At 32.7% G+C, this 19169-nt stretch overlaps 1 protein-coding gene across 2 annotated transcripts; it reads right to left on the bottom strand.

Moving 5' to 3' along the window:
- Positions 1–416: 416 nt before the first annotated feature.
- LOC123690458 (L-dopachrome tautomerase yellow-f2-like) lies at positions 417–18008 on the bottom strand. Of its 2 annotated transcripts, XR_006751084.1 has the most exons (5): positions 17875–18008; positions 2770–2868; positions 2180–2209; positions 1206–1304; positions 417–727 (listed from the first exon to the last, which is right to left on the bottom strand). XR_006751084.1 is itself a non-coding variant. In XM_045633888.1 (4 exons), the coding sequence occupies exons 1-4, from the start codon at positions 2828–2830 to the stop codon at positions 501–503; spliced, it is 417 nt and encodes a 138-aa protein (XP_045489844.1). In that variant the 5' UTR covers positions 2831–2868; the 3' UTR covers positions 418–500. The 2 variants fall into 2 exon arrangements, 1 of the variants encoding a protein (XP_045489844.1); XM_045633888.1 differs by lacking the exon at positions 17875–18008 and having other exon boundaries at positions 418–727.
- Positions 18009–19169: the final 1161 nt, after the last annotated feature.

Consider the following 19169-nt stretch of genomic DNA (forward strand, 5'->3'; position numbering starts at 1 on the left):
CACATAGTGTAGTTGCGCGGCTAAAACTGTCTTAAAAAGGTGTAGAACGATGGACGTTAAGACAAAACAGATGGAATTTCGTTTATGCCTCGACGTCCGATGGTGACACTCACATTCAGGTCTGAACAACTCCACTCCAACTAACCTAGAGTGTCAGAGTCGGAGTTCAGCGGCTCATTAGTTCTAAATTTAACCATGCATTTCTAGAGGAGATATTTATTACCAAAACCGTGGACAGGATACCTAATAGAAGTCAAGTAACTTTGTGGAAACAGCTGCCCACCGAAGTATTTCCGAACCAATTCGACTTAGGGTCCTTCAAGAAAAGAGCGTACAAATTCTTAAAAGGCCGGCAACACACTCGCGAGCCCTCTAGCATCGAGTGTGTCCATGAGCGGCGGTATCACTTAACATCAGGTGAGCCTCCTGCCCGTTTGCCCCCTGTTCTATAAAAAAAGTCGGTCTAATTAGGCGGTCTTGAGTCTTGAACAAACAGTAGTTTACCAGGTTATCGGGTCATATGACAGACGTTGACAAGGGCGGTTCAACTTACCCGGCAACTCCAGTAATCCAGTATCCACCATCCACAGCCTTCCGCATGTTTCTGCTCGTGTTCGATAAACAGATATAAGGGATCTACCTGAATATATATTCGGATAGGGTTTCAGGGCTGGCGATCGGCCATTTTGATCGTTTAAATCTATGTAGTTTAACGTAGCGGGTATTCCTGTAATTAATAATTCACACTGAAAATGTTTAGAACTGGCCAGTTAGAAACATTGCTAATTAAAACTTTTTTGAATTTCAATTTTAGAACTCTTTGGAAACATAATGAAGTATATTGCTTCATTTGTCATTTGTTTTTTGTGAATTGGCGGCAAATCTAAAACTCTTGTTACACGTGAAAATGAACCTAACTCGAGATAATTTTCTGACAATGATTTAACCCGACTTTGATTGAGGGCTTACTCAACAACAAAGCTATGATTCGCTGCGATTAGCATATATTAATGGGATTAGGTGGATCACTAATTGAACATAATGTTTTCATTTCGATATTTTGTCACCATACAGATTTTATGTAACTACATACCTTCAATATTTAATTAATTTAATTTATGATGGCAAACGTATAAGTTCTTGAGTTGACCACGATCCGCCCTTGACTCTACCAAAACACAATCTTTAAAAAAAAATTACTATACCATATCTACGTCGAGGTAATGCGATGAATAATCGATGCCCAACTTTCTCGGCACCCATGGGCACATTGTTGTATTGTATGAAGAATTTGTTCGCGTCAGCTGTTATAAAATTCACATTATAAACAAAATATGTTTAGTATGTTATACTTATAACAAAATTATCACTAACATTACAAAAATCACATTACATACATTTACTAAAAATCTCAAACAATATCTTGTTTTTGTCCTATACTGATACAGAAAATATTCTTATTGTACAAAAATAGTATAAATATAAATGTGTTACTTAGAAATAATTAAGCATTACTGTTAAGATGTGAAAAGGAACAGACTGGCTGCCCACAAGACAGGGAATCCTAGTGTGGGGGCCAGTGCACTCTACTTTATCGAAACATTCCTGTATATAGTGTCTAATAAAGTTGTTTCTTTCTATGTAACATAATATATATAGGTATCACTTATTAAATTTGAATCTTCATTACATGATATACCTCGCTTGTTGCTCGATTATGCTGTGATTCAAAATCTGATTTTATTATTATTATTACTTGTATTAAATCAGTTTATTGTATTAAATACTTTGTTTGTTTGTTCCCTTTTGTAAATCTTTTTATTATAATGTATCATGTATTCCATCTGTGGCTATGTTCTCGGTGTATTTGTTTTTTGTGTTAGCTGTAGGAGTACAATATAAATAAATAAATAAATAAATAAATTACAAAACCCAACAAAATGGAAAATATCATGTGGCCGTTCCTCAGCCTGATGGACCGATATCCAGATCAAAATAAACGATGTATGTCTGGATAGCCGCCACCACAATTTGAAATAAATCTTCCTTTAGTTTTGTAGTGTTTTGTTTGTGATTTTCACATTTAACCTTCTCTCCCTTTACGTAGCAAAAAATCAGTTTGCCGAATGCTAATTATATTATATTATATAAAATGAATAAGATAAAAATAATTGCTTACCATTTGTATCAGGCGGAGTTGTCACAGGTCCTTAAAAAAAGACATAAAAGTACACATACACAGACAAAACTATTAATATATAAGTAGTATATATGTATGTAACCGGGTACTACCTCACCCCTTATTTCTTAGTTAGAGACGACCTGACCTGAATTTTCCTCTTAAAAATTGTGAAAATAAAAAATACTAATTTCTTAAAAGAGACTTAAACTAAATCGATATTAAATAATTGTTGATTTTGAAAGCTGCTCTTGATTTCACCGATGTAAGAATATTATTGAAATGATTACTAATTAAATAGTTTGTATTGTGTATTCCTAAAATAGCTCTTGTTTTGTGCAATGGCTGCTGCCTGGGGTCGTGCAAGTTTTACGTAAGCACCATAGGGGGTCTTTGATTTTCTTATTTGCTGATTACGTCAACAGTAATTATTTACTTTTCCACACATTACCCACACATTGTCTATGATTGAAGACGAAAAGCATTTTCGAGGATTCATACAAACTATTAATACATTTATGTACTATTATTTTTGAGAGCATTGCTTACTTTTGGTGACTGCTGAATACTCTTCTGATGTCTGGACTTACCATAATTCGAGTTCTGCTCCTCCGCAGTGGAGAAAACCAGTCTGTCTGTCTCTCTCTTCATACGCTCATCGTCAACATCACCGTATCGATCTTGCAATACTGTAAAGAACAATTTCATCAGAAATGTTTGACATTCAAAAGCTTTAACACAAACAGCGTTGCATTGGTCTTGCCGGATCTTTGGACTCCTTGTAACCTGAGAGACTTTTCTTAGTTATACTCCATTTGCTATCTCTTTCAGAAGTTCTCTTCTCTGCAATCTTCAATCAGTTCAATTAAATGTTGATTTAAGTAAATAAGAATTGTTTTGTGTGTAAATGAAATGAAAACCGTAAACGGCCAGTTAACAATTATAAATAGATTTTAAAAGTAGAACAAATTGTAATCTAAAAATTAACTACTAATGACTACTTTACAGAAAACTACCTAAAAAAAAGAGTGTGTGTACTTACTTATGTACACGCGTTAGAAGTTATACTTCTTTGGTGTATGGAAAAAAATAACTAAAATGCAGTAGTGATTAACGATAAATATTAAAATAAATCAAAAAGATTTTATTTAAATAAATAAATTATTAGTAAATACCCTATCACCATCGTATATGAAATTAATTTAAAAACACCAAAATAATATTTATTTATTCACACTGTTTAATTGTACTGTTACGAAACACGTGTTCTAGATATAAAATTACTAGAATATACAACTTGAACATAGTTATCGATTTCCATGCCACCTAGACCTAACTTTACGATGTCAAATTTAGGTGTCGGTGTGCGCGCGCAATAAAAATTCACTCTCATCATTTTTCTCCATCGCGCCAAAAGAAGTATAACTTCAACAATGAAAACTTACAATCATTATTCAACACATAAAAAATTAAAAAACGAATTTCTATTACCCAAATACATTATATATGGGGAAAAAATCAACTATCTTATTGCAAATTAATTAAACTCGCTACCAGGTGTACAATATTAAATTTTTATTAAAAAATATTACATAAATCAAATAATTATAATTATGCATAACAAAAACCTATTCGAATGAGAATTCTCGTCAAGAACAGGTTTCTTGCATCGTCTATTTATGAATCGTCAATGTTTCAATTGGTTTGTAACTTTTCACGTGCATATAATTAATTTTTAATGGTTTAATGGGTATAATGTCATAGTGTATATGTCACTGGCCTAAGTATTTATTTATTTACACTTCGTTGCCTTTTACAAAAATATACATATAAAAATCAGGTTACATAAGTTATTAGGCCACGGGCGGTCTTATCGATAACAAGCAATTACTTCCAGGCAACCCTTATATGGAACAATAAAAAATGGAAAACCTACAGAGGGTAAAGTACAAAAAGTGCATAGATATTAACAAAAAAACCCAAAATAACATATTTTAATTATGACTAAAACAAAATATAGTAAAATTGTATCCAGATTTGTTTGTATTTCCGTTACTACTTAGAGGACTTTAAGAAAGGTGCAATTTAAGAGCCGGCAACGCAAACTTGGTGTCGCAGATGTCCATAGGTGGCTTAACTCAAGACTGCTCGTAAGATTTCTATACAATCAAAAACATATTTTATATCAAAGAACTCTTAAGTAAATAAAAATGTGCAAAATCATTTACTTTAAATGTAAAAATTATACTGTGCCTAATCATACCGACGCTAGTTCCTACACTACAATTATCATCAAGTGTCCAGGGTGACCAGATCATCAACCGTGAGTCAAATATTATACGTAAAATAATACAAATTATTTTTATATAAAAAAAATCAAAGAAAAATTTTACATGACAGACTTAAAATAAAATACTGTATGCGTGTGTGTGATTTTGTCAGATGTGTTGTGTGTGTGTGTGTGTATCTTGGGTTTTTTATCGACGCGGTAAATCACCGACTGGCTAATCTTGTTGCATCATGTTCTGTCTGACCTTAAACAAACCAAATATTGTACTAATTTGTAAACATCCGCTTGAGTTTACTATGAAATTTATATTTAACTAGCAGACTCGGCCAAGCTTTGTTGTGGCTAAGGTTTTTGTTATATAACATGGTAGTAAACTATTCAAGGGAAACGGTAGAAGAACCTTTGTGAAAGGTAGATAGCTTATGTGAAACGTTGGTACTTTTAACACAACGCCATCTGTTATAATTGTATCAAATAATAAACAAATATTTGCATGGTATAAATTGAGATGTAAGCTATCCTATCTTTTAAGTTAGATCAAACTGTACACGGTGTGCAAATTTGATTGATATCGTTCGGTAGTTTAGGAGTCCAAAGCGGACAAACAAGTAATTTATATATATTAAGATTTACGTACATACATGTTGACCTTAAAAACTGTAATTTTTTCTTGGTTGATAATTGTTTTATAGATGATCAGAAATTCCAAAGGGATTCGAACGCACTGGGCAATTCAGGAGAAGAAGCTTTTGTAAATGTAATTAAAGTTTAAAAGTGTGTTTATAAAAAGCTTTCTATAGCTTCTGAATTTGTCACATTATTATTAATAAAAAAAAATATGGATTACTTCGCTTTTTTGTTATCTTTGGAGGATGTACAAACAACTTGGCGATAAAGTGGCGGAGAGTTTATTGCCAGTTCTTCTCATCCGTTCTACGCTCTTGATTTGAGAACTGTCAGTAAATGTCAAGTTACATTTGACAGTCAATATGTATTTCTTTACTAATTCATAAGTGTACATTGTGTTACCTAAATGAATAAATGAAAAATGGTTATACAACCCACATAATATCGCAAACATACTAAGTTCGTATCTTTTCTTGTGGTTTACCATAGTCATTAAAGTAAAGACGTATGACATTGAATATAAGGCAATCAAAAATAGGGCTGGGTCATGGCCGCGGTCGTTGTGAATAAGTCTCAAGAGTTCTCCGAGTCAAAAGAAAAAACTGATAATCACCGCTCATCTTCCTCAACCGCAAATGATGCATCTTTGATCTTTTAGCTAGTGGAATCGCTTTATTTTGGATGCCAGATTCGTAACTACAACTGCAAACTGTATCCCCGGATTTTGTAATCTACAAATTTACAGACGTATTTACGTTAACATACTCTTATGTCTGTGTAAAAAATCTCCCGAGAGTTTAACGTAATTGCTGATACTAATATGATATTAAACGTACTTGTATAAATGAATATAAGTACCAAAATGACTACAACTTTTTGCACGGATCGTAGCCATGGTAACAGCTGCTATCCACGTTTTATCACAAGACTGGATTTTAAGTTGAAACAAAACGAATCATCTTTTAACCGACTACTTTTAAGCATATATATATTATTTATTTAAACTAGCTAAATTAGTTCGATCGAAACCTATTTGATTATTATATGTCAAAACGTTACAGAAATAATTAAAAAAAGCTTGAATCATGTTAAAATACACATTAAATGGGAGTTGTCAAGAAATGGTGTAGTACTTTTTATCCCACCTAAAAAGAGGATCTTCGACCAACATAATTAACACATAAAAACAAATAATGTAAATATTTGTAACTGTTTTATAAATGTTAACCACCAATGTTCTTTCTATGTGCGCATTTAACATTCGCTCGAACGGTGAAGGAAAACATCGTGAGGAAACCAGCATGTCTTATACTCAAAATGTCGACGGCGTGTGCCAGGCACAGGAGGCTGATCACCTACTTGCCTATTAGATTTAAAAATGATCATGAAACTGATACAGAAATCTGAGGCCTAGACCTTAGGTTGTAGAGCCACCGATTTGATATTTTTTTAGTAATGATAATAATAAATGGACACAACACTTAATTAAATTATTCAGATACACATTGTTAAGTCTTCTCAGAAATGCAGTTCGCGGTGTTTTTTATAAATAAATTTATAACCAATATGTATAAAGCGTAAATATTCAACGGCCAGGGATTACGAGTATTTACGAGGGATTATATACATCTAGTCTGTGCTGATTATAAGTTCAAAGACGTGTCAATACTAACAGTGTATCTATTGATTGCAGTGTCGAAGGTCATTGCAATTACTACCTAGTATAAGTATTTGTGTGTATTTCTGGTTGCTTGGTTTTGTCTAAGATACTATAAGATTTTTATGATATAAAACGTACTAACTAGAAGGTCCGAATTATACAATTGGATATATATTTTGCCTTTTTGTTAGTACACGAATGACAGTTATGAAATACAATAAATAGAATTGTCTAAATCTCCTTTGAAAAGTTAGAGATGGGTGAGATTCAATATTTTGACTAAATTATATGTATATGGAAAGATATAGGAACTGTAACGAAATTTACATGTGAAACCACATAGTACAGCTTTGTAATTTATTTAAAGAAAAAATGAAAAAAAAAATAAGTACGTTTATTTGATTAAAACAGACATACATCACATATTTAAAAGACATACAAACACAATAAATTTAAATAAAACGAAAACATCAATCTACTGATGAAATCGCTATAAAGAGCTTTTTATTAAGAAATGTAAAGATAAAGAATTATTTATCAATGATAAGATGGAATTAAACTTAATTCCACACGAACCGATTATATATATTATTTAAACTTAATTACTTAATTGATAAATGAAAGTTTAATTCAATAGAACCCAATAGTCTTTAAAATAAACTGCCAAGATTAGTTACTTAGATGCACAAATAAAACAACAATGTGAATATAAAACGTTGTTTATTACGAACTCCAAAACAGCGTTTTTTTTATGTTAGAATAAAAATGCCGCATCTGTTCAGTTGAGAACACAACTAGATTTTGATAGGCAACCTAGTAAATATATATTCTTCTAATTATAAATAAACACAAAAATTTGGTTTTAAACAAAAACTCGATGAACGCACCAATCCTGCAGTGGGATCTCGGACCATATGCGTTAATGAGTTAACGCAGTTTCGAAGTTGGCGCGCTTGTCATTTTTGACAATTTGCATAGATTTTTTTTTGGGATGTATTTGCTCCAGTTTAAACAATATGTATTAAAAACTGAGCGATTGAAAAGAGTGGCTGAAAGCTTCTTGCCAGTTTTTCGTGCCCGCTCTACGACCTTGACTTGCGAACTGGTAGGAAATGTAAATTGACGATTAATTTAATTTTTTGACATTCATAAGTGTACCTACTTGTTGTTTTATACATAGCAGAAGAAATATGTGTAAAAACCTGAAAGGTGAATAACGTCGAAAATTAAATTAACATAATGTAAATATATGTCATAATGTCTAATGCTAACGCCATTAGCACATTTTATGGAACACCCCTTGTACTGTACACAGATGTATGTCATCTGTGTACAGTACATCATATACATCATATCGTTTCTTAACATAGATATGTTTTGCCAAGGGATTTTCCGTGATATCATTTGACCACATTGTAAAATAACATTCTACCGATTTCAATTCTTACTAATAATAATACATAAATATTAATATTATTATGTACAGATATTTTTTACTTAGTAGTATGTATAGTTACATAGTTTAATTAAACAAAAAACAATAACTAATCTTAAAATATAATGTATTTAAATATATTATTAAAAGGAATCACTTTAGGCAAGGATTCGAAGATACTGGAAGCGTTTCGCCTTTGGATAGCTAGACTATCGCTTTGCCCGAGCCACCAGCTCTTCGGTCTCCTGTGAATAGAAATAGTGTAGGTTTATAACTATGGTATTTTTGTGTAGTGTTAGATTGTGATTTTGCTGTATATAAAAGACACAATGGCTGACGATGAAGTATTCGGGGTGCTCGGATTATTAAACTAGCGACCCGCCCCGGCTTCGCACGGGTGCAATCTGATAATAAAATGTATCTATTAAAAAAAACTGCATCAAAATCCGTTGCGTAGTTTCAAAGATTTAAGCATACAAAGGGACATAGGGACAGAGAAAGCGACTTTGTTTTATACTATGTAGTGATACGCAGAAAAGGACAGATTGTGATAGATAACGACTATTTATTGAATAAACATTTATTTCCATTAAATACAAAATATTACGAATTTATTTCAAATCGTGACTACTTAATTCGTTTAATCTGTGACTTCGGTAATAGTTATATTCGATATTGCCTCTGAGGACGGTATTACTGGGACAATTGGTCGATGGTAACTGAAGTATGATGGTAACAAAAGTATTGGACATTTATTATTATTATTTATTATTATTACAACATTATCAAGATATCTAATAAAAAAAACCTAATAGTTCAAAAGTTTAATCCCAATCGCAAATAAAATCTATATCGCATGATCTGCGGGCATTGTATATTTTTTTAAACTTATATTTGTTATAGTTTATATTTTGTGTACTATTTCAGCTCTGCACCAGTAATAATAATTGGTTCCTTATATAAAAATAATAGCAATCACGCACAACGTAACCGGCTGACCAAATATGCCAGTATTTTAAATATATAAACCATATAAGCATGATTAAGTGGTTTTCCATTACATACTTTAAACAGACAGAAATATCTAGAGTATATTTGTGAAGAGTAAAATATTCAGTAGCTACACTTATTATTATTTAATTCAAAATATTTTTTTCATATAGGCAAAACAATGTACATGTCGGCGCGAAGGGCCTGTAAATAACGAATCCAGATTAATTAAAGCTGTTATTAAATTATTGAAGATAATGACGTCAGTAATACTGGTGTCATAGATTAGTTTGTTGGCATCTGCCATTTAATTTCGACATTAAAGTCTACACTTTAAAGGCTTCTGCTTGGTTTGACCGCTCAATCGAACTGAGGCTCGCACCAATCAGTTCCTGTATTTATAACAACCAGAATTTGTAATAAACAAGCTTCGTAACATTTCGGGTACTCGTTCCACGACCGAACCCGAATAGACCACAGAGTCAAACAGAGTCATAAGAACGAGTGTCAAAGATTACTTTAATATTTATTGTTATCTAGTCTCCAATATTTAAAATTATGATAAATAACTTTCCATAATAATAATTATGACTATGGAGTCAGAATTATTATCGATCATTGAATAGTGATTACAACATTGACAAGTTAAATGAACTAGTCATATTAACGGTTTTAAAGAGATTTGACTTCGATGTCATTAAATGATAATGACAGTGGCAGCTGACACTAACACGCCATTGCTGTAACATAAATAATAAAGAATATAAAATTACTACAGACTATCATAAAATATGAATCCCAAACATTATTAATATTTTTCGTAACAATATATAAATTTGAGCCGATACGGCCATACTGACTCCAGCGCGTCCCTTGCGCTGCTTTACATTGCAACAACTTTAAACAAGGCATCACTCATGACGAGATCTAGCCCACACAAGGCATCACCCATCCTGGGTTCAGCCATCAAGACCAGGATCAAGGATACGCATGGTGGCCAGCCAGCGTTTTAGGAAGGATATTGGATAGGAAAACAAAAGGCATCACTCATTACGAGATCTAGCCCACACACAAGGCATCACTCATTACGAGATCTAGCCCACACATAAGGCATCACTCATTACGAGATCTAGCCCACACAAGGCATCACTCATTACGAGATCTAGCCCACACACAAGGCATCACTCATTACGAGATCTAGCCCACACACAAGGCATCACTCATTTAGAGATCTAGCCCACACACAAGGCATCACTCATTACGAGATCTAGCCCACACATAAGGCATCACTCATTACGAGATCTAGCCCACACAAGGCATCACTCATTACGAGATCTAGCCCACACACAAGGCATCACTCATTACGAGATCTAGCCCACACAAGGCATCACTCATTACGAGATCTAGCCCACACACAAGGCATCACTCATTACGAGATCTAGCCCACACACAAGGCATCACTCATTACGAGATCTAGCCCACACACAAGGCATCACTCATTACGAGATCTAGCCCACACATAAGGCATCACTCATTACGAGATCTAGCCCACACAAAGCATCACTCATTACGAGATCTAGCCCACACACAAGGCATCACTCATTACGAGATCTAGCCCACACACAAGGCATCACTCATTTAGAGATCTAGCCCACACACAAGGCATCACTCATTACGAGATCTAGCCCACACATAAGGCATCACTCATTACGAGATCTAGCCCACACAAGGCATCACTCATTACGAGATCTAGCCCACACACAAGGCATCACTCATTACGAGATCTAGCCCACACAAGGCATCACTCATTACGAGATCTAGCCCACACACAAGGCATCACTCATTACGAGATCTAGCCCACACACAAGGCATCACTCATTACGAGATCTAGCCCACACACAAGGCATCACTCATTACGAGATCTAGCCCACACATAAGGCATCACTCATTACGAGATCTAGCCCACACAAGGCATCACTCATTACGAGATCTAGCCCACACACAAGGCATCACTCATTACGAGATCTAGCCCACACACAAGGCATCACTCATTTAGAGATCTAGCCCACACACAAGGCATCACTCATTACGAGATCTAGCCCACACATAAGGCATCACTCATTACGAGATCTAGCCCACACAAGGCATCACTCATTACGAGATCTAGCCCACACACAAGGCATCACTCATTACGAGATCTAGCCCACACACAAGGCATCATTCATTTAGAGATCTAGCCCACACACACAAGGCATCACTCATTTAGAGATCTAGCCCACACAAGGCATCACCCATCCTGGGTTCAGCCAACAAGACCAGGATCAAGGATACGCATGGTGGCCAGCCAGCGTTTTAGGAAGGATATTGGATAGGTAAAACACAATTTTTTTTTCATAAACATGTCAATGCATATACATGAAATAATTATTACCTTTAATTAGATTAGTTATTCAGTAATTCAATGCAATTACCTAGATCCAATAACGTCAGTAGAAGAGGTCGAGGCCTCCTCACATAAAACTTTCCGACTAATCTCCCGCCGATACGGTCAATTCGACTGAAGTATAAACTCATGACGTTCAAAGAATTGCTCCAATTGGTTACTCAACCAACCACAACATGTAAACAGCCTCGGCCTGCTGACATCTAGACTAAGAATTATAAAGCAGTTCTTTTAAAGAAAAACACTTTTTTAACGGATTATAGATATGTATTATTATATTTAAACTTATAATTATTTTTACATAATTATAAATTTAAGTCTGCAAGATGCAGGTATATACAAACTGGATTGCGACTGTGGCCTGTCTTACATAGGGCAAACTAAACGCAATATGTCCAGCAGACTCAAGGAACACATCGCGGACATAAGACATAGACGACACACAAAATCAGCAGTCTGTGGACACACACTAGATAGGCCTAATCACTACATACGCTTTGACCAACCGAAAGTACTTGCGAAAGAAAAAAGATTCTTCCCAAGATTGGTACGCGAAGCCATTGAAATCAAAAAACACGCCAATTTCAATAGAGAGGACGGCCTAAAATTATCAAACACCTGGGATCCAATAATATCCAAATTAAAATCTCAAAATAAACAACCCGCGAAAATGGAGGACACCGTGAGCAATTTCTGCAAAAACCCTACATCTTTTAGTCGATACCAACTCCGGGGAAATAAATACAGATAACACAACATTTTCTGCAGCTGTAATACTTTTTGACATTTAACACCTTTGTCTTCAGTCACCGTGACCACGCACGCTGTAAAGCACGCGAAACGTCGGTTTAAATTTAAAATTATGTAAAAATAATTATAAGTTTAAATATAATAATACATATCTATAATCCGTTAAAAAAGTGTTTTTCTTTAAATGTGTAAAAGTTATGTAAATAAAAGACAATACTTTTGCCTTTTTGTTAGTACACGAATGACAGTTATGAAATACAATAAATAGAATTGTCTAAATCTCCTTTGAAAAGTTAGAGATGGGTGAGATTCAATATTTTGACTAAATTATATGTATATGGAAAGATATAGGAACTGTAACGAAATTTACATGTGAAACCACAGAGTACAGCTTTGTAATTTATTTAAAGAAAAAATGAAAAAAAAAAATAAGTACGATTATTTGATTAAAACAGACATACATCACATATTTAAAAGACATACAAACACAATAAATTTAAATAAAACGAAAACATCAATCTACTGATGAAATCGCTATAAAGAGCTTTTTATTAAGAAATGTAAAGATAAATAAAGAATTATTTATCAATGATAAGATGGAATTAAACTTAATTCCACACGAACCGATTATATATATTATTTAAACTTAATTACTTAATTGATAAATGAAAGTTTAATTCAATAGAACCCAATAGTCTTTAAAATAAACTGCCAAGATTAGTTACTTAGATGCACAAATAAAACAACAATGTGAATATAAAACGTTGTTTATTACGAACTCCAAAACAGCGTTTTTTTTTATGTTAGAATAAAAATGCCGCATCTGTTCAGTTGAGAACACAACTAGATTTTGATAGGCAACCTAGTAAATAATATTCTTCTAATTATAAATAAACACAAAAATTTGGTTTTAAACAAAAACTCGATGAACGCACCAATCCTGCAGTGGGATCTCGGACCATATGCGTTAATGAGTTAACGCAGTTTCGAAGTTGGCGCGCTTGTCATTTTTGACAATTTGCATAGATTTTTTTTTGGGATGTATTTGCTCCAGTTTAAACAATATGTATTAAAAACTGAGCGATTGAAAAGAGTGGCTGAAAGCTTCTTGCCAGTTTTTCGTGCCCGCTCTACGACCTTGACTTGCGAACTGGTAGGAAATGTAAATTGACGATTAATTTAATTTTTTGACATTCATAAGTGTACCTACTTGTTGTTTTATACATAGCAGAAGAAATATGTGTAAAAACCTGAAAGGTGAATAACGTCGAAAATTAAATTAACATAATGTAAATATATGTCATAATGTCTAATGCTAACGCCATTAGCACATTTTATGGAACACCCCTTGTACTGTACACAGATGTATGTCATCTGTGTACAGTACATCATATACATCATATCGTTTCTTAACATAGATATGTTTTGCCAAGGGATTTTCCGTGATATCATTTGACCACATTGTAAAATAACATTCTACCGATTTCAATTCTTACTAATAATAATACATAAATATTAATATTATTATGTACAGATATTTTTTACTTAGTAGTATGTATAGTTACATAGTTTAATTAAACAAAAAACAATAACTAATCTTAAAATATAATGTATTTAAATATATTATTAAAAGGAATCACTTTAGGCAAGGATTCGAAGATACTGGAAGCGTTCCGCCTTTGGATAGCTAGACTATCGCTTTGCCCGAGCCACCAGCTCTTCGGTCTCCTGTGAATAGAAATAGTGTAGGTTTATAACTATGGTATTTTTGTGTAGTGTTAGATTGTGATTTTGCTGTATATAAAAGACACAATGGCTGACGATGAAGTATTCGGGGTGCTCGGATTATTAAACTAGCGACCCGCCCCGGCTTCGCACGGGTGCAATCTGATAATAAAATCTATCTATTAAAAAAAACTGCATCAAAATCCGTTGCGTAGTTTCAAAGATTTAAGCATACAAAGGGACATAGGGACAGAGAAAGCGACTTTGTTTTATACTATGTAGTGATACGCAGAAAAGGACAGATTGTGATAGATAACGACTATTTATTGAATAAACATTTATTTCCATTAAATACAAAATATTACGAATTTATTTCAAATCGTGACTACTTAATTCGTTTAATCTGTGACTTCGGTAATAGTTATATTCGATATTGCCTCTGAGGACGGTATTACTGGGACAATTGGTCGATGGTAACTGAAGTATGATGGTAACAAAAGTATTGGACATTTATTATTATTATTTATTATTATTACAACATTATCAAGATATCTAATAAAAAAAACCTAATAGTTCAAAAGTTTAATCCCAATCGCAAATAAAATCTATATCGCATGATCTGCGGGCATTGTATATTTTTTTAAACTTATATTTGTTATAGTTTATATTTTGTGTACTATTTCAGCTCTGCACCAGTAATAATAATTGGTTCCTTATATAAAAATAATAGCAATCACGCACAACGTAACCGGCTGACCAAATATGCCAGTATTTTAAATATATAAACCATATAAGCATGATTAAGTGGTTTTCCATTACATACTTTAAACAGACAGAAATATCTAGAGTATATTTGTGAAGAGTAAAATATTCAGTAGCTACACTTATTATTATTTAATTCAAAATATTTTTTTCATATAGGCAAAACAATGTACATGTCGGCGCGAAGGGCCTGTAAATAACGAATCCAGATTAATTAAAGCTGTTATTAAATTATTGAAGATAATGACGTCAGTAATACTGGTGTCATAGATTAGTTTGTTGGCATCTGCCATTTAATTTCGACATTAGAGTCTACACTTTAAAGGCTTCTGCTTGGTTTGACCGCTCAATCGAACTGAGGCTCGCACCAATCAGTTCCTGTATTTATAACAACCAGAATTTGTAATAAACAAGCTTCGTAACATTTCGGGTACTCGTTCCACGACCGAACCCGAATAGACCACAGAGTCAAACAGAGTCATAAGAACGAGTGTCAAAGATTACTTTAATATTTATTGTTATCTAGTCTCCAATATTTAAAATTATGATAAATAACTTTCCATAATAATAATTATGACTATGGAGTCAGAATTATTATCGATCATTGAATAGTGATTAATTATAAGATCTAACAACATTGACAAGTTAAATGAACTAGTCATATTAACGGTTTTAAAGAGATTTGACTTCGATGTCATTAAATGATAATGACAGTGGCAGCTGACACTAACACGCCATTGCTGTAACATAAATAATAAAGAATATAAAATTACTACAGACTATCATAAAATATGAATCCCAAACATTATTAATATTTTTCGTAACAATATATAAATTTGCGCCGATATACACTTATAAACGTCAAAAAATATACTTATACTTTATGCTTCTTATTTTATATTTCTCCTAGTTCCAAGGGAGTAGAACGGAAGAGAAGAACTGGCAATAAACTCCCCGCCGCTCATTTTAATCGCCAAGTTTTTTGTTTTACACAATGTTTTTAAGTTCCACATGACATCTTAAGGAATAAATAATAATAAATTAAATTAAAAGCAAAGATTTGTCCAGTTCCATTTCGAAGTTCATTTAGTTACCTATTTATAATTTTCTTTACTATGTTTTCATTAACATTGCCTTAAAAAACAACACAAACTTTTCGTAGTTCTTCGTAAACAAAGGTGGACTAGATTAAAGCCACAAATTATACTCAAAACCGGTTGAAACGTGGAGATAATGAAATGAAAAAAAATATATAACATCGGTTGGTTTGGCAGACTTTTTCCTGCAAAACGTATGCTACCGACAGATCATTAATACATATTTTTTGAAGTTGTTCTTTTCGGGCGTTAGGAAAAAATTAAGTAAGTAAATTTTTACGATTTACATTTTTTAATTATTATTATCAGTATGAAGGTTTATTCTTGTAAATGTATCTGTGTGTTGGAAACAAATATTTTTGATATACTAATGGATACATTGAGTATCGTTACTGGATTCTATCTGTTTTATAACACTGATGAACAATGAGGAATTCTGTTTATCCTATTGATAAAGAATTAACTTAATTTAACCAATACAGGTATGTTCTTATCAGACAAGTGAAGGTTTATAAAGTATTATCGGTGCTATCAGTGAGATCATGTGATAAGGAGTGTTAAAAGTTACTTCCACTATACGATACATTACTATGAGATTGTAGGGTATAGAAGTTATAGTTGTCAGCGTATTGGCTGTGTGCGTGTCTGCGCCTAGCTTTAAATTGCTTTCATGTGTTTATAAAGAATAATTGTGTATGCATGATGTTTACAGTTTTTTCAAGTGAAACTTCTTCAGGTGCATGGGAGTAAAATTCTTACGGAACGTCACGGAGATGTGCAGCGTTTTTGTCGAAAATGCAGGACAGAGCGAATGATACCGATTGAAAGAGAGTGCGAAAGGGAGATCGATAAAAATACACGCCAATGGTTGATGTATTCGTTTAGTAGTTACATGTTAAAACTTTAAATGTCAATTTTGTCGCATGTCTTGTGCAGTAAACGCAGATTTTTCATTTATTCATATAATCATTAGCCCATAATGTCGTTTACAGTGTTAAAACAGTATAGGGGAATGAGAAATTAGACGTAATAGGCACTTATTATATCTTCCTTAAATTAGGTATTTTTTTATATATTATAGATTTTACATATGTTTATAAGAAAATATTGTGGAGGGGATGTAAGAAGAAAAGTTCTTTTAGGTATTTAAGTTTTAATGATTATTATAATTACTATGTAAGTTAAGAATATTGTAAATTATGTATATTGGTGTGTTGGAAATAAAAATTGTTATCAAGGACAGTTTCACCTTTTATTTTACCAGTTTATTGAACGTTACATTTACTAGCTTGGAAAACAAAAAAGAGTGTGTGTACACGCGTTAGAAGTTATACTTCTTTGGCGTATGGAAAAAAACTAAAATACAGTAGTGATTTTATCGTTATTTCTTAAAATTAATCAAAAAGATTTTATTTTAATAAATAAATTATTAGTAAATACTATCACCGTCGTATATGAAATTGATTTAAAAACACCAAAATAATATTTATTTATTCACACTGTTTAATTGTACTGTTAAGAAACACGTGTTCTAAATATAAAAATACTAGTATATACAACTTGAACACATTTATCGATTTCCATGCCACATAGACCTAACTTTACGATGTCGAATTTAGGTGTTGGTGTGCGCGCGCATCGTAAAAATTCACTTTCATCATTTTTCTTCATCGCGCCAAAAGAAATATAATTTCAAAAACGAATAGTACCATAGATTGAGCAACAAAGAACATTGAGCAAGTAAAGTTCTTTTTTAGGAGATAGAAGATTTGACATTCCTCTGGTTTCAAGCTTCTCTGTATCTGATCAGCTTGATCGGCTATGTAGGGATCATATTATGTATTAAAAAACTGACAAACATTACAAATGTATTACTTAAAGTAGTTCTTAATCCCTATATCCAACAAAATATTTACCTAGACATTTCAAACGAAGCCCATATTAACAAGTTAACGGTTACGCGATGATTCATTTTGACAATGACATTGAGCCCGGCGCAGACTCCGTAGTTAACAGTTTGCGACAGTGTTTTGTTTGTGTGAGACGTCATGTAAGTTATCTTGCAAAATGTTTGAATTAATACACAATGTTTATACATTGTGTATTAATTGTTTATAAATACGTTCGTACGACTGAGTAGTTACGGCTTATTTTATCTTTGTTTTAATTTCTGTAAAAGGTTTTTGTATTAAAACAATAATCTAGTTTGCTTTTTTTGTAACGGGTAAAGTTAATATAATTTTGTTATACCCGTATCATAAGATAATTTCCCGCTATAGTATAGTTGAAGTATATTTAAGTCCTAACATTAATAAATATATTTGTGAAGAACTAAAATTATTTCATAATAAATACAAATTTAAATAAGAGAACGTAAGCGTGTGAGTCGATTTGACAGCTTATAAAAAGCAAGTTTTAGTTAGATTAATCAAACTTTTATTTAATTAATTCTCTGTATTATGTTAAATTCTAAATCTTTTCGTGAAAGTAACATTCGATGGGCTGGTTGCTTTCTCATGTGCACTGGACCGAAGTTAATATATTTTGATAAGGATAATATTACTTAACACAACCGTACTATAAACATTAAATAAGTAATTTGAAAATTAATAAAGATTTTGTTATTTCTTAAAAAAAAATATATTAAGAATTTTTTAAAATTTAGTTTTATGAAAATTACATCTTTTTATATTTTATCACAAAACATTCAGTATATATAACATAGGAACGCGTCATTATGTGGTCTTTCGATTTTGCACTCCGGGGCTTTTGAATCCGATAGAAATTTTATTAATAGTCATACAAAAACTACAACTACTTCCTAATTGAATTGGATCAATAGATTGACCTAAAAAGGGCGCGCTGAGGGTGCGTCTATTATCTATGTATAGGCTAGAAACACGCTTTATAGACTGTGCGTTATCAGGTGTGTCTGGGTAGGAAACTTAAAATAATATGACGCATTAACAGACATATACATTTTTATGAAAATGTAAGAAATTTTCCTTTTCTTTTTTTATGTTTTGTTTGATTTTTCAAACAAAACTTGTAAAGGTTAGACAACTATACTTATTGGCGATGTATCGACTTTTTGGATACAGAGTACACCGACCACACCACATCATATACACTGCCCAACGTTTTTTCTTCTTTAAAAGCCCTTTCATCATTGATTCAACACCTTCTTAACCTGTCCTATGCTGCAACAGAA

The sequence above is a fragment of the Pieris rapae genome, chromosome W (assembly GCF_905147795.1).
Source record: "Pieris rapae chromosome W, ilPieRapa1.1, whole genome shotgun sequence".
NCBI lineage: Eukaryota > Metazoa > Arthropoda > Insecta > Lepidoptera > Pieridae > Pieris > Pieris rapae.

Excerpts from the sequence above, each read along its gene's own strand:
- LOC123690458 (XM_045633888.1), bottom strand. The coding sequence starts at position 2,830 with ATGAAGAGAGAGACAGACAGACTGGTTTTCTCCACTGCGGAGGAGCAG. Across the intron at positions 1,305-2,179 it reads AACTCCGCCTGATACAAATG|CTGACGCGAACAAATTCTTC; the intron begins GTAAGCAATTAT and ends ATTTTATAACAG. Across the intron at positions 728-1,205 it reads ATTACCTCGACGTAGATATG|GAATACCCGCTACGTTAAAC; the intron begins GTATAGTAATTT and ends TATTAATTACAG.